At 41.3% G+C, this 26258-nt stretch overlaps 1 protein-coding gene across 5 annotated transcripts in view; it reads left to right on the top strand.

Annotated features, from left to right (window-relative positions):
• arhgap21b (Rho GTPase activating protein 21b) overlaps positions 1-26258 on the top strand; it is a 41592-nt gene that overhangs the window by 12331 nt on the left and 3003 nt on the right. For 2 of the 5 annotated variants that reach the window (XM_061732316.1, XM_061732317.1), the window contains exons 6-24: positions 4759-4837; positions 4932-4986; positions 7816-7842; positions 9133-10711; positions 15113-15259; positions 15485-15587; positions 15709-15754; positions 16395-16520; positions 16636-16935; positions 18862-18923; positions 19010-19110; positions 19197-19339; positions 19515-19673; positions 19803-19881; positions 19996-20069; positions 20165-20254; positions 23034-23201; positions 23383-23488; positions 26145-26176. In XM_061732316.1, the coding sequence (XP_061588300.1) occupies positions 4759-4837; positions 4932-4986; positions 7816-7842; positions 9133-10711; positions 15113-15259; positions 15485-15587; positions 15709-15754; positions 16395-16520; positions 16636-16935; positions 18862-18923; positions 19010-19110; positions 19197-19339; positions 19515-19673; positions 19803-19881; positions 19996-20069; positions 20165-20254; positions 23034-23201; positions 23383-23488; positions 26145-26176 (3476 nt within the window). Of the gene's footprint in view, positions 1-4758; positions 4838-4931; positions 4987-7815; positions 7843-7895; positions 8540-9132; positions 10712-15112; positions 15260-15484; positions 15588-15708; positions 15755-16394; positions 16521-16635; positions 16936-18861; positions 18924-19009; positions 19111-19196; positions 19340-19514; positions 19674-19802; positions 19882-19995; positions 20070-20164; positions 20255-23033; positions 23202-23382; positions 23489-26144; positions 26177-26258 lie in introns of those variants that run through there. The other 3 variants (XM_061732318.1, XM_061732320.1, XM_061732319.1) reach the window with 2 other exon arrangements.

Consider the following 26258-nt stretch of genomic DNA (forward strand, 5'->3'; position numbering starts at 1 on the left):
TATTGTACAGCAGTAGAGTGAAATCATGGGCCACATCTGATCAGCCCATAAAATATAATATGGCAGCTTTCTTAAAAAAAAAAAAAAAAAAAAAAAAAAAAAAAATTCTCCGCAATTTTTTTTACTCCCATTTTTCACCCAATGCTCCTACTTAAGTCCGTCCTGGGCATTGCTCTCGCTCTGCCAACCCCTGGAGGCCCTACACTGAGCTCAGGTCTCCTTCTTATCCTAAGGAGTGAGCAGGCCGCTTCTTTCCACCCAACAGGGCGGGGCTTCTCCGGCCGGACGTAGCGCAATGAAGGATCACGTTATTCCAGACGGACTCTTCCCATCCCTGTGGGCAGTGTATAGCCCAGGACTGCTACCCAAGGGAGCACAGGGAGAACATGCAAATTCCACACAGAAAGGCCCTTTCGCCAACCCCACCCAGGGTGTGGGTGCTGAATCCCCCTTAATATGGCAGCTTTCAAAGAAAACTCTGAATTATTTATTTATTTTTTTTTCCTGAACCATGCATACATACCGTATTTTCTATAAGGCGCACTTAAAATCCTTAAATTTTCTCAAGAATCGGCAGTGCGCCCTATAATCCACTTGATTGATTGTCGGACCATTCCGCTGACACATTAAAGTTGGTCTTGGGTTGGATACTGTCATGGTTTGGTTGGTAAAGGACCCAAGTGCAGGAGACAGAGGGAGGCTGGAGTCAGGAGTTCTCAAAAACAAAAGGGTTTTAATCCAAAAAGGTAAAGCAAAGCGCTGCAGAGCAGGATAAATACAAAAACAGGATCAGGACCAAAACACGAGGAGACATGGAGGAGAGAACAGTACGGACCGACAGGGAACCAAGGAATGACAAGACAAGATATACTGAGGGGATAACGAGACAAGACGAGACACAGGTGCGGACACAATCAGGGCAGATGGGACACAGGCGGGGCAAGACAGAACTGAAACTAAAACTGGGAGGAAGTGTCAAAACCCTGACAGTACCCCCCCCTCAAGGGACAGATCCCAGATGTCCCCAGAGTCCTAACCCAGGGTGGGCGGAGGGGGCCTGGAGGAGGGCCCAAGCCACACACGGCCAAAGTTCCGGGGGCCGACCTCGGGACCGGGCAGACCAGCGAGACAGCTCGGGGGGGCGTCCCCGAGGCCTAGGCCTGGGTCTTGGCGGGGGGCGTGACGGGGATTCTTGGTGTGGCTCGGGGACTTGACAGGGCTCGGGAACCTGACGGGGCTCGGGAACCTGACGGGGCTCTGGAACCTGACGGGGCTCTGGGACCGCCTCAGGAACCGAGGGCTGCGGGACCGCCTCAGGAACAGAGGGCTGCGGGACCGCCTCAGGAACAGAGGGCTGCGGGACCGCCTCAGGAACAGAGGGCTGCGGGACCGCCTCAGGAACAGAGGGCTGCGGGACCGCCTCAGGAACAGAGGGCTGCGGGACCGCCTCAGGAACAGAGGGCTGCGGGACCGCCTCAGGAACAGAGGGCTGCGGGACCGCCACAGGAACAGAGGGCTGCGGGACCGCCACAGGAACAGAGGGCTGCGGGACCGCCTCAGGAACAGAGGGCTGCGGGACCGCCTCAGGAACAGAGGGCTGCGGGACCGCCTCAGGAACAGAGGGCTGCGGGACCGCCTCAGGAACAGAGGGCTGCGGGACCGCCTCAGGAACAGAGGGCTGCGGGACCGCCTCAGGAACAGGAGTCGGGGCAGACAGGAGGCGGGGCGCCGGAACCGGGGCAGACAGGAGGCGGGGCGCCGGAACCGGGGCAGACAGGAGGCGGGGTGCCGGAACCGGGGCAGACAGGAGGCGGGGAGCCGGCGTCGGGGGGCAGAGGATCCCCGGAGCTGCCCGAGTGGGAACCCGGGTCCGTGGTGCTGGCTGCGGGGGTACCCGGGTCTGAGGTGCCGGCTGCGGGGGTACCCGGGTCCGAGGTGCCGGCTGCGGGGGTACCCGGGTCCGAGGTGCCGGCTGCGGGGGTACCCGGGTCCGGGGCGCTGGCCCCCCCTCAAGGGACAGATCCCAGATGTCCCCACAGTCCACATCCAGGGCGGGCTGGGGGGGAACACGGGTCCTCGGAGCTGGCTGAGGGGGGGCACGGGTCCTTGGAGCTGGCTGAGGGGGGGGCACGGGTCCTCGGAGCTGGCTGAGGGGGGGCACGGGTCCTCGGAGCTGGCTGAGGGGGGTCCGAAACCATCACTCCAGCAGGAGCTGAGGCGTCCAGGACCACCGCTGGAGCCAGAACAGGGGGCGATGCGTCGAGGACCACTGCTGGAGCCGGAACAGGGGGCGATGCGTCCAGGACAACTGCTGGAGCCAGAACAGGGGGCGATGCGTCCAGGACCACCGCTGGAGCAGGAACAGGCTGGGGCTGGCGCTGACGCCGTCGCTTCCCCTGGGGCTGAGAAACCCTGGGCCCGCCTCGAGCCAGGCGTGTTCCCCAGAAGGGGGAAACAGGCTGGGATGCGTCCAGGACCACCTCGGGAACAGGAAGAGGTGCGTCCAGGGCCCCCACCGGAACAGGCTGGGGCTGGGGCTGACGCCGTCGCTTCCCCTGGGGCTGAGAACCCCTGGGCCCGCCTCGAGCCAGGCGTGTTCCCCAGAAAGGGGAAACAGGCTGGGATGCGTCCAGGACCACCTCGGGAACAGGAAGAGGTGCGTCCAGGGCCCCCACCGGAACAGGCTGGGGCTGGGGCTGACGCCGTCGCTTCCCCTGGGCCTGCAGGCTCCTGGGCCCACCCAGAGCCAGGCGTGTTCCCCAAAAGGGGTTCCAATACTCCTCCTGGCGCAAAAACTCCATAAAGGTGAGGTAGTCTCCCGCTGGGTCCATATGGTCGGTCCGTTCTGTCATGGTTTGGTTGGTAAAGGACCCAAGTGCAGGAGACAGAGGGAGGCTGGAGTCAGGAGTTCTCAAAAACAAAAGGGTTTTAATCCAAAAAGGTAAAGCAAAGCGCTGCAGAGCAGGATAAATACAAAAACAGGATCAGGACCAAAACACGAGGAGACATGGAGGAGAGAACAGTACGGACCGACAGGGAACCAAGGAATGACAAGACAAGATATACTGAGGGGATAACGAGACAAGACGAGACACAGGTGCGGACACAATCAGGGCAGATGGGACACAGGCGGGGCAAGACAGAACTGAAACTAAAACTGGGAGGAAGTGTCAAAACCCTGACAGATACGGGTTGCAACATCAGACAACGTTAGATAACTAATAGGGCTGTTCGATTAATCGATTTTAAATCGTAATCGCGATTATGTAATTAGAACGATGTTAAAACGTGAAAATCGTAAAATCGATTTTTCACTTTTTTTTTTTTTAATTTATTTTATTTTTTTATTTATTTATTTTTTTTACCTTGTCTGCACACATATTAATGATTGATACCATATTAATGATTGATGGAAATACCTCTCAATACCTGCGACAAGTGCCCCATCGGAGAGGCTCTTTAGTGTAGGAGGGGGCGTTGTAACCATGGTGATATACTAACACGCCACCGGGCATCCCTCAAGCCAGATGCGGTAGACCGGCTCGTGTTCCTTGCAAAAAACTTGCAAATGTGAATAGCAAATGTAATGACTGACATTACACACCTCTATCTCCTTCATGGGTTGCATTATTATTTAGCATGCAAAGACCCAGTTTAGTTTAATTAGAAAATATCTTGTTTTATTTAATTGGAAATATAACTTACTGTATGCTTGCAAGTGCTGATTTGCTGATTTTTTTTTTTTTTCAGAGATAAAACTTTATATTTTATTATATTTTTTAAAACTTTTTTTCAACTTATTTTACAGAGTTTTGCACTTTATTCATTCATTTTTGGTTTAATAAGAGCATAAGTTTGCACTTAAAGCCCAATGGGGCAAATGTTCAATAAAAAAACAGCATATTTGAAATCATTTCTTTGCCTTTTGTCAATTCACAAAATAATCGTAATCGAAAATCGGATTTTGAGAGAAAAAAAAATCGAGATTTTATTTTTGGGCAAAATCGAACAGCCCTAATAACTAATTATGTAGTACTGGAAAGCAACCATCATCCAACAACTAGTCAATGTTACCTTACTATAATTAAAGTCAAGCCAACGTTAGGTTTTTAGCGCAAACCCAATTTTCAAATCTATAACATAATCCAATTGTAATCAAATGTTGGAATACAACGTTGTTCCAACCTCATACTAACTTCAGATGTCCACTATCGATTGCAATGATGAACCAATCAGAGAACAAGACGTAGTACTACACTTACCTCTGCCACTTTTTATTTGTGGATTTGTGGAAGACGATTAATTTAAAATGTGAATGTATTTTTCTGTAATAGTTACAACTGAATGATATTCTGAGTTATTGTGAATGAGATGAATAAAGTTGAACTTACCAGACTGTTTTGTTTCGCTTAAATATGTTTTATCATGCTCCTTATAACCCGGTGCGCCTCGTGTATGAAAATAGACCCGTTCATTGATATTACGCCTTATAATGTGGTGCGCCTAATGGTCCGCCAAATACAGCAATAGTGAAATCTACTTCAGCAGAGATACATGCAGTCTATTCCCATAACAGTGCCGATAAACTCCACCACGTGAAAATATGTCAGAATGGTTTTAGACATAAAGTACATTGCAATGTGTGGCTTCTACCACACGTGCAGTCTGATCATGTATGAAACACCAGCCAACATTTTATGACCATTTCTGTCACTGATGTAGTTTCTGTTTCATTTTTTTGTTTGTTTTTTTAATTAGGTGATCGAATAGTGAAGGTGAATGGTGCAAGCATCATCGGGAAGGCCTACTGTGAAGTTATATCTTTGATCCAAGACAGGTAAGGTTGGTTCTAAATTTATTTGATTAATTCTGGTTCATTCAGTATATATCCAATTTAAAGAGTGCTCTTTTGTTTTTGTTTATTTTTAAAGTGGTGACTTTCTTGAACTTTGTGTAATGCCCAAAGATGAAGATATACTACAACTGGTAAGGTTTGATTACTTAATCTCCTTAACTTTCATCTAATTTGATTTTTTTTGTCATACTCAAGTCCATTTTAAGTTCTGAAAATACACCAGTGTTGTAAAACAGCAATCAGCTATGTTATTATGACAGACATCATTTTTACCAGATATATCAAGTTGGTCTGCAGAAATGTTCGCCAGAAAGTAGGTTTCCCAGCAGAACATTGCCCTAAACAAGGTCAACTGTGTTACTCATTTTATATGTTGGTTGTCATAATATTGTGACGGATTAGTGTAATATCCATGTCATTACAAAGGTGCTCTAGTTAAAGGTGCTCCATTTAAAGGTGCTCATGTTGGGACATTAGTCATGAGATTCAGGCAGCCGGCCTATCCCATCAGAGCTCCCTATATAGGCCTCTTAATCAGGCCAGAGCTGACTTGCTGTCCCCCAGAACTGCTGCTGACACTAATGCTGAAATGGAGTGCTGGAGCAAGCATCACCAAAAATACCTGTACAGACAACATAATAAGGACCGAAATATGGGCACACACACAAACTAAAATCTCTGTAAATCTGTAAGTTTTGTCTTAGTGGTATACTGTAATAAATAAAGGTATAGCGTAATAAACATAAATGTACTAAAGGTATAGTGTAATAAATAAAACTAAAAACAAACAAAACAAAAGTAAGATATTTGCAGTTACTTTGAAACCCAGCACGAAATTGTAAAACGGTACCTTTGATTGATATTGGAATACATAGACATAGAGATGGTTGAGAAGAAGGGAAAAATGACAAAACAAAAGTGACAAAATTTAAGCTGTGCATGTTGAAATAATTTTTTTTAAATCTACTGGAATATATTTGGTGGCGTAAAATTGGTTCTTATCTCTGTTTATGGTAATTTTGTCTTTAATTCTTTTAAATGTCGTATTATAACTTTATAGCTCTTGACAATATTATTATAGACTACAAATCAAAAATTTAAAAATAGAGGCTCATGTTTTCCAACTTAATTAGGTTGGATTTATCTGTTTATTTTTGTATCACTACAAAAATGGTAGCGCTTTCAGCTAGTGGTAAGGTGTTGAATAAACTTAATAGAAAATAATTAAACCTATATGCAAGACATTCCGTAAGAAAATCAAATTGATTCAGTTTCGTAAGTGAACTTGATACTGCATGCATAGTTTGATAAGATACCACCAAGTGGTATTTTTAAAGGTACATTTACAAATTTAGTGATGATAAGTAGTTTGTTTCATTCAAGTTTGTTTTTCCCCTAGTTTGAACAAACCATAAGAAAATGTTTTTGAAATATGTACTAATAAAAATTACGTTGAGTACTGCATTACGTGAAGTGTTGAGTGCAGACGTCAGTCCTCATATCTGTAGGCACTTGGGATTTTATCATTAATCTTTTATGCTTGTTACTAGGCGCTGTAGTTAGCTGCTATTGATTCTTCACATTCACAGCAAAGAGCACTGTTAAAAACATCGTACATGCTTTGCCAGATGCACCGGAATCCTTTCTTGTGAAATTAAGTGTTTATGAATGATCCACTTTAATGAAAAGGTTGGGATATTTATACCAGAATGTTTCCCTGGGGATCCCTGATGGTCAGATTAAATGTTCATAATCAGCTTGTTGTTTCAGTCAGTCATGAAGTTGACATTTACATAATCAATATGTATTTTGTTATCAGTTAAGTGTATTTTTGTACCTCACAAATTTCCATAAATTACATTCGATATCTAAAATGATCACATAATCGCACACATTCTTATCGGAATTATAATATATCTTAATACAAGTTGGCGAAATGAAACCCTAGATGTTATAAATGGAGGGAGTGGGTCATTTTTATCCTTTCTTTGAAAACTTCCCCTTTTCTCCACTCTCTTCCCTTTTAAGTCTTCCATCTTCCTTGCTTATGTTTCTCTTTGTATTTGTTACCGTAGTCAAGTCTTTCCTAGGCGTGTGCTGTGATACTGCTGTCAACAATGTTATACAGCAAACACCAAACAACTGCCCACATAATATCTAGTGTAGACAAGAAAACTGAGTTCCATCCATTAGAATCAAAGGTTTATCAGAGATGCTAGTAGAAAGACACTGTAGTGGAGAGCGCACACTGAGTGCTTGGAAACAGGCAGCAGTTGCTTAGCAAAGAGGAGGAGAGATTGAACCTTTAAGGAGCAGAAAAGGGAGGGAACTGTATGCCATGAAGGCAGAGGAAATGGTGAGCAAGGAGAAATAGAGGGAATACCGTGAATGATGAGCTGAAACCAGTGGATAACATCAGCTGACTGCCCTGTGTTTTAAACAGGTTGACGCTTAGTGAAAAGAAGAGAGAAGGGAGGAATGGGAGGGGGAGCTGTACCATCACAGCTGAATGTATAATCAGCAGCTGCTGCTTCTGTCATGTGAGCAATAACAGGGAGGGAGGGAGGGAGGGAGAGAGAGAGACATAGATTGGAGACACCTTGTTCAGTTAGCGTAATATTCTGTTTGAAGATGGATGGAGCCGTGAAGACCTAACAGCAACATGAGAGGCAAGCTTCTGCTCCTGTCACTTCACCCAGGACAGAGTGTCACAGCCAGGTCGTAATGTGGTAACCCCTGCTACATCTTTGCTTTTTCATCCCTGCGTACCGCTATTGCAGCTCTAGTGTATTTTTAGCATGTCAAGCCCAGGCATTGCTATGGCTGTTTCCTCTTCTCAGCTGTTGGGATCGTTTTTGTTTCTCACAATGTGTGCATTTTTTTCTGCTGGCATCTTTTTCTCTTCCAATCTGTCTTCCCTCATATCTTAATTGTCTTATTTTCACACATTGTAACAACAGCCTTTTTCTGAGGAAACGACTATTCTGGTAAGAAAATGGCATACTGGCTAGCTGCTTGATGTTGACATGTTGTACCTGCTGTATCATTGTGCATGTGTCATGAATGTCATTGTCATTAAAGGATGTCCTCTGGTTCTACATTATCACCATTCACTTGTCTGGGATGCATGTTCAATGGTCAAATTTGTGCTTATAACTCAAATGTTTAGGCTCTAGAAATGGCCGATGCACTGTGCCTGCAGTACCTGTTAGATTTAGAGCTCAAGTTGGCATCCACCTGGTATCTCAGTGAAGCCTCACCCCTCTTTCATCCTATGTCAGATGCCATTAGTGTGATAAAGGCCACTGACCTCTGAACTGTCTTATACAGTCATGCTTTCTAAAGGAGGGACTGAGGATAGCACAGATTGCTGTGGCACACACAGCTTTTTGTAAGATTATAAAGCAACACCAGTTGTAACAGGATCAAAGTCCTTAAACCTTTACTTGTCTCTAGCCTGTTGTATAAGCAGTATGAGAGTGAGTAAAGCGGTTAAAGAACGTTAGTCTAATACGCTCATAGTTAACTAAGTGGAAGAAGCTCTAGCAGGGGATTTTTTTTCTTATTCATCTGCAAGCAAACGGTATAGGTTGACAAATTAGGCATGATAACTGAAGCAAAATATAGCATTTTCTTTATGGGAAGCCTGCTGTCTGTCCGAAGTTACTCTCTTGTCAGTGAGAGGTAGGTAACGCTGTGTAAATGAGTTATCGTGTAATGTGGTTGATAACTATATGTATTGCTGCACAATCTTAATAGATTTTGCCACAATTTAGACTAAATTTTAAGAGCTTTGTAGAAATCCTAGCTTGTCCTCAATTATCTCCTATGTTTGCAGTTGAAGCAAATGTTTTTCTTGTATTGGTGAAATTCTTTATTTTTTTTCCTAATGACAGCTATTGGGTAAGAACAAACTGTTCTTTGAGCAACAGTCAGGAATATTGGCTACCAGAATTCTGCATTGAAAAATATTGTTTGAACCATTGTTAAACCTCCGCCTGAAGAAAGTTCTGCTGTGGCTCATACTGTGCTATATACAATTTATTACCATAAGATTTCTAAATAAAGAACAGATGAACAGCAGTGACACTCCTGAACTGCTTAAAACGCCTCCACTTGCTCACACTGCAACATGCACAGCCTACACACATGCATCCAGTAATATTTTTAATATCACACTTGACTTCTCTGCAGCTAGTAGTACTCAGTTGAATAATGCACACACTTCACGTTTGTACTTTACCTGTTGTGATGGTGATTTGATGCTCTGTCCCCAGGCCTATTCCCAGGATGCCTATCTTCGTGGACACACTACCTACAGTGGAAATGCTTGTCACATCCCTGATCCTCCCTCAGTATGTTACCCCAGAGTAGACTGTAAGCCTACGGGCATGGCCCAGGGGGCAGATTCCGTGGGACAGGTCTGCCGAGGCCTAATAGCAACTCCTGACCATGGGTATCGTAAGGAAATCACCGTACCCCCTTCTCCTCCTCCTCCCCCCCCTCAACCATATCCTAAAACTCAAACGGCGGTGTGCATTCGCAATGACAGTGTTAGGACTGTGGTCGTTCCCTCCAATGCAGCCCATATGGATCGCCTGGGTCCAGTGCACAGGAAGGATTTCATGGAGCCTGTCTTTGTTAGGGGAAGACCTGGGTCATTGGCTCAGTATCCTCACCCTCGAAAAGCTGAGGTCTATCCCAGTGGTACAGGAATTGTTCCATTTGGCGGTCAAGGACCTCACTACCCAGGCAACCATCAAAACATTGATTGGCGCACTTACCAAACATACAGAGAGTACATTGACAACAAAGGAATCCATTCCCATGGTAGTCGAACAATTCAGGAGAGGCTAGACAATTTACGAACTTCCGGTCAGGCCCCCTTTCTTATTTCTCATCACATTCCCCGAGGAGACTGGGGACCTAAGGGGCTGCGACGAAGGAGTACGTCCCATGAAAGGTCATACCAAGGACCTCCACCAAACCTTCAGATTGCACCACGCAGTGTCTCGCAGGACCGTATCAGGAGTGCGGAAAAAATGAGTCATGCAAGGAACTGGACCCCTAGAAGCATGTCCCAGGATGGCCTTGTTCACAAAGCACGGGTGTGCTCCACAGATTATGCTGACCCAACAGAGTTGGCTCGACCTAGTGAGAGGAGAGGAGGGTATGGAAGGGCGGACCAAGGCACAAGGCCCACCAGACAGTCTATCCCGAGACATGCCATGATCTACCGGCCTTCTGTTGGATACAGTGGTGGAACGAGGGGGGCAATGAAACCATCTTTATACTCCAAAGGACCAAATTCCTTGCAAACCCGCTCCTCACCCATGCTGTCTGACGGTCCCTTACTTATTGGGAAGAGCACAAGTGCTGAACATACTTTCGCTGACCAAAGAGTTTCAGTCAAAGGACATTATTCAGACCACACTAGCCAACAGGGCCAGAACAGAATACGGGCAGAAACCATGCAGCCTGTTGATGCAGGCAGAGATGCAGTTTTGGTAGGACTCAGGTCTTCATCATGCTCTACTCCAAAAGAGATGCCTCAGAGGCCTGGCATCCTAAAGGTACCACAGATAGATTGTCCGAGTCAAGTCAATGGACAAAGCCCCTCAGAGACTGGGGTGGTTATGAGGGAGAAACCACCTTCTGGGAAAAACCCCAGTCCCCTACGGCATCCTTCCTACATCCTGGCTGTAAATGATGAAGGAGCAGATTCATCGGCAGATGTGGCGGCATGCTGGCTTCCAAATGATGCACGTCGAGAGATGCGCATTCGCCATCTTGGAGAACATCACACCTCCTGCTCCAGCAACTTGGATGAGTCTCTTGACTCCATTCCATTCATTGGTAAGAGAATCATCAGATGTAAATTTTGCTGTGCCACGTTATGAGGACAGTAATGTGGTTTAGGCTGGCAGAGCTCATACTCACAGTTGAACAGTATTAGCACTTCAGAATTTAGTTGAAACTTGCTGTGTATCAATACAGTGATGGGGAGAAGTTCACAGATTAATTTATCTTTCTGGGAAAATATTAATAAGGTTGATTAACTGTTTGGAGGGTTTATGGGTTGTTTTACTTAACCAGAGCAGAGTAAAGGTTTGGAATGTATTGCATTTCCCAGGGCATGACAGTAGAGTTGTCCCATACTGATTTTCTTTTGGTTATTATTGTGGCCATCTCCAAATTGCCTGCTAAACCATACACATGGTATTGAGTGTTTAAAGTGCACATGTAAACATACAAACAAAATTTCATTGATTATGTTTTCACTATTGATTTGTACTATGTAGTATTCAGATCAGAACTGGAAATATTAACCGTTGTGAATCTTGCTCTGATGAGATTGCTGCTATACATTATTGCATTACAATTCATTGTTGGAGGGTTATGTGAATGGAGAACATTTGAGATTTCTGACAGGGTTTCTATTGAATTTCCATGGAAAAAATGAATTCCAGTCTGTTTTATGGTCAGATATTTCTTAATCTAACGCCTCTTTCTCTCTCCGTCTCTCCATCTGTCTAGTGTTGTGTATGCATTATGTATGTTTGGGTGTCTATCCATCTGTCAGCAAATTCTTTTTAAGACACCACATAACAGTAATTTGAAAAGAAGGGGTTCTGTAGAATTTGATGGACTTGTTCATCAATTTTCTTTTTTACTTGCTTCCTGAAAAATTGTTTGACCCTGGCAGTCAAAACAACTTTGAGAGACATTTGTTTTCAGATGGACTATACTGATTTTGTCAGGATGGAAAGGGAATATTCTGTTTTGCTTTCAACCTAAAGACTAACTAGTTTACAGGAAACAGTCATACACTAGTGTTAATTTTATTTGGAGCTTCGTTCCCAACTTTTATTTGGGAACAAAGTTGCTTTCAGATGAAAAGAAAACATAAGCTAAATGTAGTATAGAGTAAAGAAAAGAAAAAAAATCTTAAAGTACTTTTAGATTTGCAAATCTCAAAGGTAAGCATTCACAGGTTTGTTCTGCTGTACTGTAGTGGTCAGCAAGTTTTAGTTGTTAAAGATGCCTGAGAGTCCAGCTGCATACAAAGGGTGCAATGAGTGTGTTAAAGCTGTAACTGAGCCATAACTGAGCCGTTCAGGGATTGGTCCAGGAGAACCGTCCTCATGAATGAGGAAGCCTCTGGCTCTCCACCAGTTACCTGTTTGAAACTCTTCTAGTTTGGGCCTAACTTGTACAAGATCAGTCTATGTAAACAATGTACAGTTATATTTGCCAGACCTGAAATGTATTTTTCAAAACTGGAAAGAAGTCTTAATTGATCATATTTGGGGTACTTTACTATTGACCTGAACTACACTTCTAATGTTGTGCTCTTGTTACTTCGGTATACATTTAGTAATTTTCCAATTTAAGATATTCATTTCTAAATGAAAACTTATTATGTAAACAGCATTTTCTGATCACCTTAAACTTACCTTCTAAACTTAAAATATTCAATGTAAGGAATTAATCAGATTGGGCCATATGGAGTATCATTTAATATGGATTTTTTTGACACTAAATTGCCCTGGTGATCAACCAGTTTTATTTTGGTGTCTTGTCATATTGCTACTTTAAGACATATACCCTAAACTTCAGCTGTGTGGAACAGAATTTATACTGTCAATTTAATGCCAAATACAGTATATATCTCAAAAGTGAGTACACCCTTTAGATTTTTGCAAATATTCTGTTATATCCTTTCAGGGGATAACATTATCCTACTGAAACTTTGATATAACTTAAAGTAGTCAGTGTACTACTTGAATAACAGTATAGATTTATTGTCCTTTGAAAATTACTCAGTACACAGCTGTTAATGTCTAAACAGCTGGCAACAAAAGTGAGTACACCCCATAGTGAACATGTCTAAATTGTGCCCAATGATGTTGTTTTCCCGCCCTGGTGTCATGTGACTCGTTAGTGTTACAAGAATTCAGGTGTAAATGATAAGCAGGCCTGTTAAATTTGGTGTTTTGGGCACAATTCTCTCTGAATGCTGGACAACATGGCACCTCATGGCAAGGAACTCTCTGAGCGGCTGAAAAAAAGGATTATTGCACTTCACAAAGATGGCCTTGGCTATAAGAAGATTGCCAACACCATGAAAATGAGTTGCAGCACAGTGGCTAAGATCATGCAGCGGTTTTCCAGGACAGGTTCCACTCGGAACAGGCCTCGCCAGGGTCGACCAAAGAAGTTGAGTCCACGTGCTCAGCGTCATATCCAGAGGTTGGTTTCCAAAAATAGACATGCGAGTGCTTCCAGTATTGCTGCAGAGGTTGCAGAAGTGGGATGTCAGCCTGTCAGTGCCCAGACCATACGCCGCACACTGCATCAAATCGGTTTGTATGGCCGTCTCCCCAGACAGAAGCCTCTTCTGAAACCGATGCATAAGAAAGCCCACAAACAGTTTGCTGAAGACAATGAATCCAAGAACATGAGTTACCATGTCCTGTGGTCTGATGAGACCAAAATAAACCTGTTTGGGTCAGATGGTGTACGGCGTGTGTGGCGGCACCCTGGTGAGGAGTACCAAGACAAATGTGTTTTGCCTACAGTCAAGCATGGTGGTGGCAGCATCATGGTCTGGGGCTGCATGAGTGCTGCCGGCACTGGGGAGCTGCATTTCATTGAGGGACACATGAATTCCAATATATACTGTGACATCCTGCAGCAGAGCAGGATCCCCTCTCTTCGGGAACTGGGCCGTAGGGCAGTTTTCCAACATGATAATGACCCTAAACACACCTCCAAGATGACAACGGCCTTGCTGAAGAAGCTGAAGGTTAAGGTGATGGACTGGCCAAGTATGTCTCCAGACCTAAACCCAATTGAGCACCTGTGGGGCATCCTCAAGAGGAAGGTGGAGGAGTGCAAGGTGTCCAACATCTGTGCACTCCGTGATGTCGTCATGGAGGAGTGGAAGAAGATTCCAGAAGCAACCTGTGCAGCTCTGGTGAATTCCATGCCCAGGAGGGTTAAAGCAGTGCTAGATAACAATGGTGGTCCAACAAAATATTGACACTTTGGGCACAATTTAGACATGTTCACTATGGGGTTTACTCACTTTTGTTGCCAGCTGTTTAGACATTAACAGCTGTGCACTGAGTAATTTTCAAAGGACAATAAATCTATACTGTTATTCAAGCAGCACACTGACTACTTTAAGTTATATCATAGTTTCATTAAGATAGTGTTATCCCCTGAAAGGATATGACAGAATATTTGCAAAAATCTAAAGGGTGTACTCACTTGAGATATACTGTATATTCCAAATCAAAGCTCAAATCTGAGAACCAAAACCCAGAATCTGTAACCAAGAAATAAAACATTTCTGAGTGCAATCATCTGTCTTGGTTACACTTCCCACCATCAGTTCTAAAACTACCTTCATTTTCTAACATTCTTTCTCAATTTTCAGCTTTTCCTTTTTTGCGGTTACAACTCTCAAACGAGTGTCAAATCAGTGTTGCGTCAACCCACATTATGGGTTTTGGTTTAAAGAAAGTGTTTACATTTGGCATTAAATTGACACCATAAGAATTGTTGCTTGCAGATCCTGTTGGAACTTGGAGTTTCTGAGTTCAATAAGCTCAAATACTATCATAAACTTAAAAGTTTTGACTTTGTGGCAGGAGTGCACACTCCTTCCAATGTAACTTCTGAGAGGAAATGGACAACCTTGAGGTTCATACACCTAAGTGTTTATCAATGTTGGGCATAACTTCAAAAAAAAAAAAAAAAAAAAAGATATGTTTTGTTTGAGAGATGGTGACATCCTCCTTTCTTTGCCCAGTTTCAAAGTTGGGTACAGGCTCGAACTAGGACAGCTGCTTTTAAATTTAGCTTCAAAAGCCCCTTGGCTGCTGAGAGCAGCTTTTTACTCTGAGCTGCTTTGAGCTTGAAGCGCCAGAAATGGGAGAAAAGAGTTTAAAAACTTCCTGCATTCAACTCCTCCTAAAACAAAGGGCATTGTAAGATGATCTTTTCTGTTTCTCAGTTGTATTGCTGCATGTTTCCAGAGGGACTTGCAGAAAGACTGATTATTCCTAAATCCCACAGATGATACATAATTAAATTATCTTTGCTGTACAATATAGTGAGTTATAGAAGAGCTGGCCTATTTTCATTCAGTCATAGATGGCACGTGGAATTACAGTGTAAAGGAGATTAAAAAAACTGAAGTTAATTTGCATTTCTGTGCCTAAACTGACTATTTTATTCTTCTCATAGATGAGCCAGTCAGCCCCAGTGTTGACCGGGAGGCGGCTCCTATTCCTCCCTCTGCTGTGATATCTGTTGCACCATCCATAGCTACGGCACCCTCCAGTCAAGGCTCACCGTGCCCTCCTATTCGTCGTCAGCTATCACATGATCAAGGTAAGAAGTATGTGGTTGGCTAGGCAATGGACATATATTAATGATAGCTTGTTATATTTATTTATTTATTTTGTCCTCCCATGAAATCACCTAATAATAATGATATTCCTTTTATGATTTATCGTTGATCTGATACCTTATGTTACTCCATGATCTGGATAGTAAAATCAAACAGAATTTCAGTTTCAAGTTTTATATTTTTACTACCACTATTTTTTACTATAGAGTCCCTGCGAAGTGCTTTGTTGGATTCAGACACGGCCAGTAAAACCGAGCGGTCCAAGTCTTACGATGAGGGTCTGGATAACTATCAAGAAGAAGGAAGAGGGTGAGTACATCCTTTAACTAGTCTACTGCTCTTCTGCTTTTTAAATGTTTTTTTTACTTTTTGTAACTGTCTGACATCGTCTCTCTCCCCAACCCTCCCCTCCGTTGTCCCTGTTATTTAGAAGATCTTCAAGTAAACACATGCCCAGTCTCAGGGGCCTGAGAAAGGTGGGAAACTATTATGGATGAATTAAAATATTTCTGTTTTTGTTTTCTAAGATTTTAGAAATAATTTTTTGTTTTAGTTTATGTTTTCTGATCATCATACATATCATTTTGTATGTAAAACCACCACATTGTCACAAACAAATTGAACCAAAGTCTGTCTTGAAACGTTTACAGTAAGTAACGGTGCAGTGACATTAAGCACAAATTGGATCTAGGACGTTTGATTTATCCAACAACTTCTGCATATAGTCATAAATACAAAGGTGAAAGGATGTATTTAAATATCCGCTCAAATCATATAAAGTGTGTACCCTTCTTCTGAAACATGAGTAACTCAAAATCTGATCTCATTAGATACATTTATAGTGAGTTCTAATTTAAAATAAAAAAGTTCGAAAAAATACATGTGGTTTTTTTTTGGTTATGCTGACAGCTGTGGTGTATACAGGATTACTTTGGAGTGTATTTTTTAGTTCACAAATGTGATAATCATGTGAATCATGATCGTGTCAAGTTTGTTTCCATCCGTACATTCTTGTGCATGTCAGTCTCTTCGCACACCCCGTGTTTCATGTTGTGGTCAACGTTCGTCACATAGTCCAAGGAAGAAGAAAATATAAGTATATATTTGTGCTTGCAGGCTTTGGATGGGCATAAATCACCTGGAGACTCTGGATCTCGCAGGGACTCTTCTTCTGATATCTTTTCTGACTCCTCCAAAGAAGGGTTGCTTAACTTCAGGCAGCTTAGTACAGATAAAAATAAGGTATTTTTTATATATTCATGCCATCATTTAAAAGAAATATATATCACTAATGTCAAAATGTTCAAGGATTTCTCTTTCTGTACCCCCTTTTCTGTTTCTGTTTGTGGTTCTGTAGCGCGTTGGTGGAGGGATGAGGTCTTGGAAGCAAATGTATGCTGTTTTACAAGGCCACACTCTGACCCTCTACAAAGATAGGAAGGATGCACTGTCTCATGCTTCAGTGCAATCGGATGAGGAACCACCTCGAATTAGCATCAAGGCCTGTCTGATTGACATATCCTATAGTGATACAAGGCGCAAGAATGTGCTGCGGTTAACCACCTCAGACCACGAGTATTTGTTCCAGGCCGAAGGGAGGGATGAGATGCTGTCATGGATCAAGGTCATTCAGGAAAACAGTAACCCAGATGAAGAGGTATGTGTAGCAAAAGCTGGACTGTCTTCAACTCCATAGCTAAGTCTTAAGGGCTGTTGTTTACCAGGACACGAAAAACAAAAACAAGCAAGTTGAAAGAAATGAAACAAATGGCTGGCACACCCAGCTGTTGGTAACAAAGTGAACCAAAGTCTGTCTTAGAAACTTTTACAATAAGTGTGTCCGGCATTTCTAAAACAGTTAACAAGGGTTAAAATAAGTAATTTGAAACCTGTTCTACCATGGAAGAACAAAAAAAAAAACCACCTTTAGGGTGTGATGGGAAGATTCAGATTGAGAGCTAAAGAGAGTGACATCTTTCCTCCAGAAAGTCAGTATATGTTGTCGTCCTTTAGTTCACACTGGTATGTGAAGGTAGAGAACAAACCTGAACAATTGCTTTTGGGACTACAACAGTTTTGAAATTAGAAATAAATGTTGCTAGTTGCTTTTCATTACTGCCAATTTATCAGCACAGATCATATTGAAAGACTTGTTAATATTGAAGCCCAATCAGGATCATTTAAATAAAAGGCTCATTCTGGCAGAATCTTTTTGAAGGGCATACCATCATTTTTTGTTGTGCTCAGATTTTTTTTTAAATGGCCTTAAAGTTTATCTTGGATTGTAATCAGACGAGAAGTTTTTTAACCCTTTTTTATAGGGCCGTCAATAAAATACCTGACATTTAAAAGTTTCAACTCTTGAGAGTTATTGTAGAATATTAAAGGACCTTTCTTTACTTTGTAACTTTTTTTGTAATAATCATAGTATTTAGTTCTACTGAAGTTACCAAATATGGTCAGTTGCCCAGTAAAAAGTTTTCCGTTAATAATGGATTTCAATTGTGAAACTTTTGGACATTCTTAAAAAAATGTGTTGTCTTTGTCGAGCCTTTCAAAAAAAAAAAAAATGTCACGTCATTTTCACAAATGTTGGCGCACACCTGATTCCGTTGTATCGGATGATTTCAGTCACTTCAGTTCGTGTTAAAAATGTTGTGTTTAGTTTATCCTAAATGCCGTTCCACAGGACAACGGTCAGTGCTTTCAGCGGTCGGTATCAGTCTTGTTTCCATAACAACTGGTCTGACGTGCAAAGCATAATGACACACAACTATTTATTATTATTAATGGTTTGTTGTTACCACTCAATATAAACAACGCAGTTTGTGAATGAACCATGATATTTGACCATGACTGCTAGCATTATTTTCTTTTGCCATGTTTATTAATAGGCTGTAAAATAACTGGACAGACTTTCTGTGACATCAGCCATAGGTTTTCTGGAGAGCGGTATTGAAGCCTCTTTTTCCTCGTAATGCGCAGCGCCATCTTGCAAATTGGCAGACCGAACAGGCCTGTGGGGCCGGCTGGAACATTTGCACCATGTGTCAATCACAGTTAGGTTCGGCTCCCACCTCCTACGGCCAATCCACACCAGGGGAGCTTTGGAGCTGCCGCCTGCTGTTTTCATCAGAATATCCCATTTCAAATGTTATTCTGGTGCAAAATCAAAAATTGCCATGGTGTTTAGCCGATGCTGGGTTAGTACAAACTGTAAATATGTTTATTTCTACTGTGAAATTGGACATTTTAACATGGGAGTAAGAGGAAATTGACTCTCTTTTGGAGCCAGCCTCTAGCGGCCAGTCTAGGATCAGTGGTGACTCCTCCAGGTCCAGACCCAGCAGGTTCTCTGAGTAGATTGTGCCACAAGTTGAGTAATTTTGTCTGCATAATCAAAGTTGCTTTTAAAATTGTCTTTAAAAATGTTTTTCTGAGAAGTAGCTGTTGACAGCAGAAATGTAAATTAAAATCATCTAGATTTAAGTAATTGGGATTTAGTTTGAGTGTAGGGGTGATATGTTTGAACTTTATTTGATATCTTAATACTCATTTAATTTAATTTCTGTTGTTATTGCAGAATGCTGCGGTAACAAGCCAGGAGTTGATCAGTAGAAAGATCAAAGAATACAACATGATGAGGTATTCAGCACTCTGTCCCATGTGGGGGGGTGGGGGGGGGGGTTAATAAATATATTTAATCTATTTAATTTTATCCTGTTGATCAGTGCGCCCAGTAGCAGATCTGAGCCATCGCCCAAAACATCTCGACAGTCTCTCAGCATCAAACAAGCCTTCCTGGGGGGTAAAACGGATAGCAAGAGCCAAGGTAAAGACACCACTACTAAAACATTTGATACATTGTCTTTAAAAGGTAAGATCTGAGTGCTCATTTATGTCCATGATTCTTGCCAGATGAGTCAAGTCCTCCTCGGGACAGGGGAGCTTGGAAAATTGGTCTTCCAGGCATCATGAGGAAACCCTTTGAAAAAAAGACTCCAGCTGGTGTTACCTTTGGGGTCAGGCTTGAAGATTGTCCACTTGGACAAACTAACAGGGTTTGTCTTCTCTCTTTGTTTTTGGAAGACTAATATCAAGTAATATACATGAATAACTGTCCACTTGTCAACCACAGCAGTCACCTACTCTTGCTCTTCTCAGTACTGTTTGCTGACAGTGTTTGTCTCGTTGGTAAGTTGGCTTATGTCCTTTCTTTTTGCTGCGTTTGTGTAGTTTGTTCCTCTCATTGTGGAGGTGTGCTGTAAGGTTGTGGATGAGCGAGGTTTGGATTACACTGGGATCTACAGGGTTCCTGGGAAAAACGCTGACATCTCCAGCATGCAAGAAGAGCTCAATAGCAAAGGCATGGCTGACATCGACACCCAGGAAGAAGTGAGTGATTGACACTCTCCTTCCACAATACAGTGTTGAACCATTCCAACAGTATTCTTTAGTATCGATTGAATTGCGCTGTAAGTACTGCTTTAATATAATCATGTACAATAATTTACTCTTCTGCAGAAATGGCGGGATCTTAATGTTATCAGCAGTTTATTAAAGTTGTTTTTCCGAAAACTTCCAGAACCTCTGTTTACAAACGGTAAGATTTTATTCTCAGAAACATGATTAAGAAATAGCAAACAGTACTGGGGCAAAGTTGAATTATTCTTGGTGCGCTTTTAAAGTTTTACGTTTTTAACTACTTAATTCACAGAAAAGTATGATGAATTTATTGAGGCTAGCAGAACAGAAGACCCGCTGGAGAGACTAAAGGAGCTCAAGAGATTGGTGAGTGAAGTCTGATATGAGGAACAGTTGTTTGAAGAATATTATCATGTGACAAACCACTAATGGCTCAACTTTTGTTTTGTCAATTTTTGTAGATCTATGAGTTGCCCGTGCATCATTATGAAACTCTGAATTTCCTTTGTGCTCATCTTAAAAGGGTTTCTGACAACTGTGAAAAAAACAAGGTATGACTTTTAGCATGTTTTATAAAGGCAACTAAAGCCTTAATCTACAGTTCAAAGGAAATTGATTTTCATTGTCTTCACAGATCAACTCCATTGTATTTAAAACAAACAACACAATAAATAAACATTTATAGAAAATAAAGCTGCAACTAATGATTATTTTAATAACCAAAATCTAACATTTGAATTGACTCAGCAAATAAGTGCACAAAAAACAGGTTGCTGTTCAAATGTTCTGTTAGAATAATAAGAAATAACCAAAATATATATAGTTTAGTAAAAAGCTTTAATTAAAAAAATTAAATGTACAGCAAAATACAGATATATGCTATATACCTGGGGCTTACAGTGGAACATTCTCCTACCGAACACTGAGCTCTCAGCTCAGAGCAGCTGCTTGGCGTTACCAACCAATAGTCAATCAGAAAATACAGTTTTTTGTTGCCGGGTAAGGTTTGAGTTTCAGCCTTTCATGCCTAGCGGATGTAACCTGTCATCCTCTCAATATAATGGCTAAAGTTTTTCAGAAAACAAAAAAGTATACCAAATAGTGATGCACCGAAATGAAAATTTGTGGCTGAAACCGAAACCGAAAATAATAATAAACACCGAATACCGAACATGGTTCTTCAGCAGTTTTTCATTTATTTTGCCAATTTTTTTCACCATTGCATAAATCAAATACATTTGATTTAGGCATGCTTTTCAAAGAAAAAAATCTTTTACAAAATTACAAGGTAGAAAATATTTATTGAACCTAAAAAAATGAAAAATTTTAAATTTCCCAGCATTATGTTGTTTTGGTTCCACCTCCTGGTGAATGTTAGGTAAAATTCTTATGGGGTTAGTTTTTGGTTGTTTTTTTGCCATTTTCGGCCGAACAATTTCGGTTACCGAACAATCGGTGCATCACTAATACCAAATATTTTGCAAAATTTAAGAAAATATGATTTGGACCATTATTTTAAGAGGGGGGCAATATAAAAGTAGCATCCATTAAAGACCTAGTCTTTCCAAACAAGGATAGGTTAGCACTAGTTAGTTCAAAAATATATTAACCAATTTCAGTCATTCGGCATCTACAGTGCATTAGGGAAACTGCAGTGTGTGAAGGTCAGAGCTGGAAACCACTGTTTGCTGCATGTGGCCTTTGAGCCCTCAGGAGGCTCTGCACGAGAACTGCCATGTCACCATGGTCACTATGGATACAAGTGCATGGGAATGCACTAGAAAGCTATTGTCCTTTAACATAGGCCACCAAAATGTACTTCAGACTGTACAGAAGCTTGCATAGAAATGATGCTGAGATCTCACAAGTTCATTTGAGATAAAAAATAGTTCACACTTTCAATAGTCTCATTTTCTTTTCTTTTTTTCTTCTATTTATTCATTTTGCTTTCAGTATAAATTTATAATCAGTACTATCAAACGAAATAGTTTTTCTGTCTGTGTTGACTTGATGTGTTTCAGTTTCACATTGGATAAAATTTTACTTCTGCTGTTCCCAGGGGTGTATATGCTACAACAAAACTGATCTATGCTACAAATTATTTTGATCTCGTACTAATGCAGTGCAATGAGAACCAGAACCATGTTGTGTGAGAAGAATGCATGTGATGTTGCTCAAGGACGCACTGTCGATATATTTGGTAGTTGTGGTCCATATTACATTTGTTCAACACTGCGTACCACAATTCCTTCATCATCAGCACAGCATCCATAACAAGCTGAGCTTGCGTTGAAAACATAGGTAGCATTGAGAAATAAAGCCAATTTTCTTTTTAGGCACTTGATAAAAGTGGAAGAAGTTATACTAGATACTATAAAATACTAGTCATTATTAGGTTGTAGTATTTCACCCAATGAGGACCTGAAAAGCAAACAGTTATTCAAATCATTGTCATCGCACATTGTCAGTAAGTATACTAAGTGACCATTGTTAACTAAATATTACAACACAGTGGATTAAAGAATTAAGTAAAAGAATAAAATACATTAATTGAGGAATAATGACAGACAAGAAAATGGTTAAGGGTTCTATGTAAGGTTGAGATCCTCTTCTTTGGGAACATGGCCTCCTTTTTGACCTTTTTATTTCAGGAATAAGAACTTGAGAGGCACAGCTCTTACTGAAAAACATGGAAACTTCATCTTGATTTTAGGGATGTATTTTTAATATAAATTACTTTCTAAGAATGATTTAGAAGGTGTTTGTAAAATTTTCATTTAGTTAGATTAGCACAATAAACATATTTAGGAGCTGACCAATGACACACAAAAATACAAGCTTGCAGGTTTATACACTTAGATACAATTTAGATTTAATTAATAAAAAACATAGGTACATACCATTTTATAAATAATTATATAAACCTGGCACAAAGAACATGTGTTCGATTTCTGCCTTTGTGGTTTCCTGAGTATAACTGTTCACATGAACAGTTTTATGTATCTGGCCCCAGATCAGTAACTTAATGAAACTGTAGAGCACATCATGGTGAGGAGAATTAGTTGAGTAATCTGTCAAGCAGCGGAAATCTTGTATTCAGAAAGAATGAATGCATCTGCCGCTTGAAACCACTGCAGCAATTATTGTTCAGTTCTCAAAACGCTTGAAAAACGAGATTGGTACAGCATGATGGCAAACATGCTTGTCGTTTGGTCAGTGAAGACACTGAAAATCATTTCCATAACTTCTTAATATTTGAGTTTGGAGTTGAATGCTCCAGTGTTTGTTTAATTTATATGAAGATTCTGTCAAATAATTTCATCTGTCTAGATGGAGCCTCGTAACCTGGCGATCATGTTTGGTCCAACACTGGTCAGAACCTCTGAAGACAACATGACCAACATGGTCAATCACATGCCAGATCAGTGCAAGATAGTTGAGAACCTCATCCAGCAATTCGACTGGTTCTTCAGTGATGATGGGGAAAAGGAGCCTGTTGTACGTTGCATTTCATTTTCCATATTATTTTTATTATTGACCTTGGCATTTTTGTATGTATGTATTTTGTTTGTAAATTGTATTACACCCTGCAACTTGGCTGTTTGGTGTCTGTCTTTACATATTTGTCTCCAGTGAATACATTTACTTGTATTTCTGCCCTCTTCTGTTGTTGCTGCAGACTACAACAGAGCAGGAAAGCACAGTGAAGTCCCAGCCTGTGCCCAACATCGACCACCTGCTTTCTAACATCGGCCGTACCACAGCCTCACCGGGCGAAGTCTCAGGTAACTTTACACTACTTTTTCTTAACGCTCCATTGTCAGAGGAATTAATAGTTTAACATGGCAGCAATACTGCAAACATAAATATTACTGAAGATGTTAAAGGTCTAGTAAAGTTTTATTTTGAGATGACTTCAACTTTTAGTTGCTTATATTAAAAGACTATGCATCATCCTCCTTTTTTAATTATTTTGAATGCATTTAGTGAGAACAAGAGCTGAGAGTATTTCCGTGGAATCAAGCTTTTTCATTAATTCAGTGTATATATTCATGTGCTTTAATCATTGGGAAATTGTTGGGAAATACCTTGCAATATTAATATTTGAAGCCTTTTTTTTATTATTAATTTGTGGATTAAAGTCTTTCTTGTTCTGTTAATCATGATTTTTTATGTTTGGTTTTTTTACGTTTTTTTCTTTTTTTGCCCAAAGATAAAACTTCAAGTTTTATTTCTGTTCATTTCTTTGCTCTACTCTTTATTTTTCTTGCTCAAGTCATTTTTTTCTCCCTGTGCTTTACCTGTGTTGAGACGACGACTCCTTTTCTTTCAGTTCTTTTCTTCCCCTCCTCCTCGTCTCTCACATAATCCCGGCATGTTCTTTCCCAAAGAAAGTCTTAACAAACCAAACAAACCAATGGAAGTTTTAACCCTTCTGACCTGTGCCCTTCTGTGTGTAGTGTGTTGTTTTTCTCCCTTATCCCTGTCCAGCACTCACACATTACCCAATCTTGACACAGGCCAAGTGGGCGGCGTCTATCACTCGATGATCTCACTGATGGACTCTGTTTTGTCAGTGATGGACAGCTGGGACTGTAGGAAGAAGGACGAGTGTTGTGCCCAATGTAGCTGCCTAGTCTGCAGAAACCCGCAGCTCTTTTAAATTTGGGCGAAAGGAGGAAAAAAGATAAAAAGAAAGAAAGAGAAGTCGATGTTTGTCATTTTTCCTGTGGTGTGCACGTCTCATATTTAAACCAATACCTTAAATTGAGGGGATACAGAGCGATGCTGCTGCACTTTCTCTGAAAGCCCTTCTACTGTCTCTTGTTGTCTCTTAAGCTGATCGCAAGGACAAGTAGCATGGTACGGTCAACCTCAGGTTCTCTCCGGTCATGTGGCATAATTTGTCATGATGTCTGAGGGTGGGGTTGTAGTGTTGGGACTGAGCTGGATGTTCCCCAGCACACATGGGGTGACACACAAACAATCCACACACGCAACCATGTCCCGGCCCAAAAATAATTGTGACTTGCCAAATAACAGAAGATCGCAGGCCATCAAGTAGAACTAGAGGGCTCTGAGCATGTCCATGTAGGTGTCAATGCTGCAACTAGTACTTTTTGTTTTGTTTCAGGTGATGCCTTCTTTTGTTTTGTTTTTTGTTTTGTTTTTGTCTGTGATGTGATTATTTCACAATCTTTGTCTTTATTCAACATTTTAAAATTCCACATAGACTACAGAATAAAAACCACATACTACTTCATCTCCTTCTGTTACATACTGTTGGACATCCACATCAATAACATGTCTTTCACGCTCCTCCGAGCCAACTTTGCCTTTAGTACAGACACACACACTGAAGTTTGAACCTAAATTAAAGAGTAATAAACCCATATCCACAACAGGCATTTTTTATTAGTCCAGGAGTCATTTTGGGGGATTGATACTTCCACCTGCAGTTAAAATGGGAGAGCTAATGACCACTTTTCCAAGAGTGGTACTTTCTGATACGTAATGGAGGTATAAGAGCAGCTTAGCTGCCTAACGTTTGCTTTGTATTTGCTTATTTAGTCCACTTGATTATCAGTGCCACAGTAATTAACACACAAACAACCACAAATGTCTCCAGTTTTTTTACATTCATTTATTTTACACTTATTTTTCCCCTAAATTCTTTTTACTTTTTTTGGAAATGCAAGCAGGAATCTGTTTAGTTTCTGTCCCCCCCAAGCTCCTGTAAGTATTTGTGTTGAAAGGCCTTTTAGTCTGCTTCTTTGGTAGCCACAATTTGCATGTTTTCACTGTTAAACAGTGAAACTGGAAAGTTTTGTGAGACTTTTGCTTTGCCTTATATGTTGTTTGTAGTAACAGACTACATGTTAAAGGGCGCTGCAGGAGTTGATCTGGTTTTGAGTAAGAGCAGTCTCTGTTACACTAAAGCTTGCCTGCGCCAGCTCAGCTGTATTGACCACAACACACACACTGACATACTGATCTGTTCAGCTCAGGCCCATTAAATCTCTCAGTCAGAGCAAACTCATCTCTCCCTCTTCCTGTGACGTCTTGAGTTGGGAAAGAATGCCTTCAGCTGGTTGGTGGCTACATGTAATGCTCTGTGACTGATGTGTTTGTCCGTGATGTGCCGTCGTTCCATCGATACATGAGCATGAGCTGCTTCTTGTGTATTGGATTACCGCCAGGATTTCACCTCCACTCATACGCCATCACAGGCCCTTCTGCTGCTCTCAACTTTAGCATATACTGCTTTAGTGTGGTTCTTCATCCTCCTCTTTCTCTCTAAAAAACGTGTCATCTGCTTTCTATATGCTCTCATTATTGTCATCCTATCTGCCACTTTTAACCTGACCAAACATGAAGCTTGCCTCTTCTGCTTTCAGAAAGTCATTTAAGTATCTAATGATTCTCTTCTTTTTAATACAGACTCAGCATGTAGTGACTCGTCCAGATCAAAGGTAACGCTTTTCCTTTTGTTTTTCCCCTCAAAAATATTACATTCCTTTGCAGTTACACTTTTATAGAAACCATATTTAATGC

Source organism: Cololabis saira, chromosome 10, assembly GCF_033807715.1.
Source record: "Cololabis saira isolate AMF1-May2022 chromosome 10, fColSai1.1, whole genome shotgun sequence".
NCBI lineage: Eukaryota > Metazoa > Chordata > Actinopteri > Beloniformes > Belonidae > Cololabis > Cololabis saira.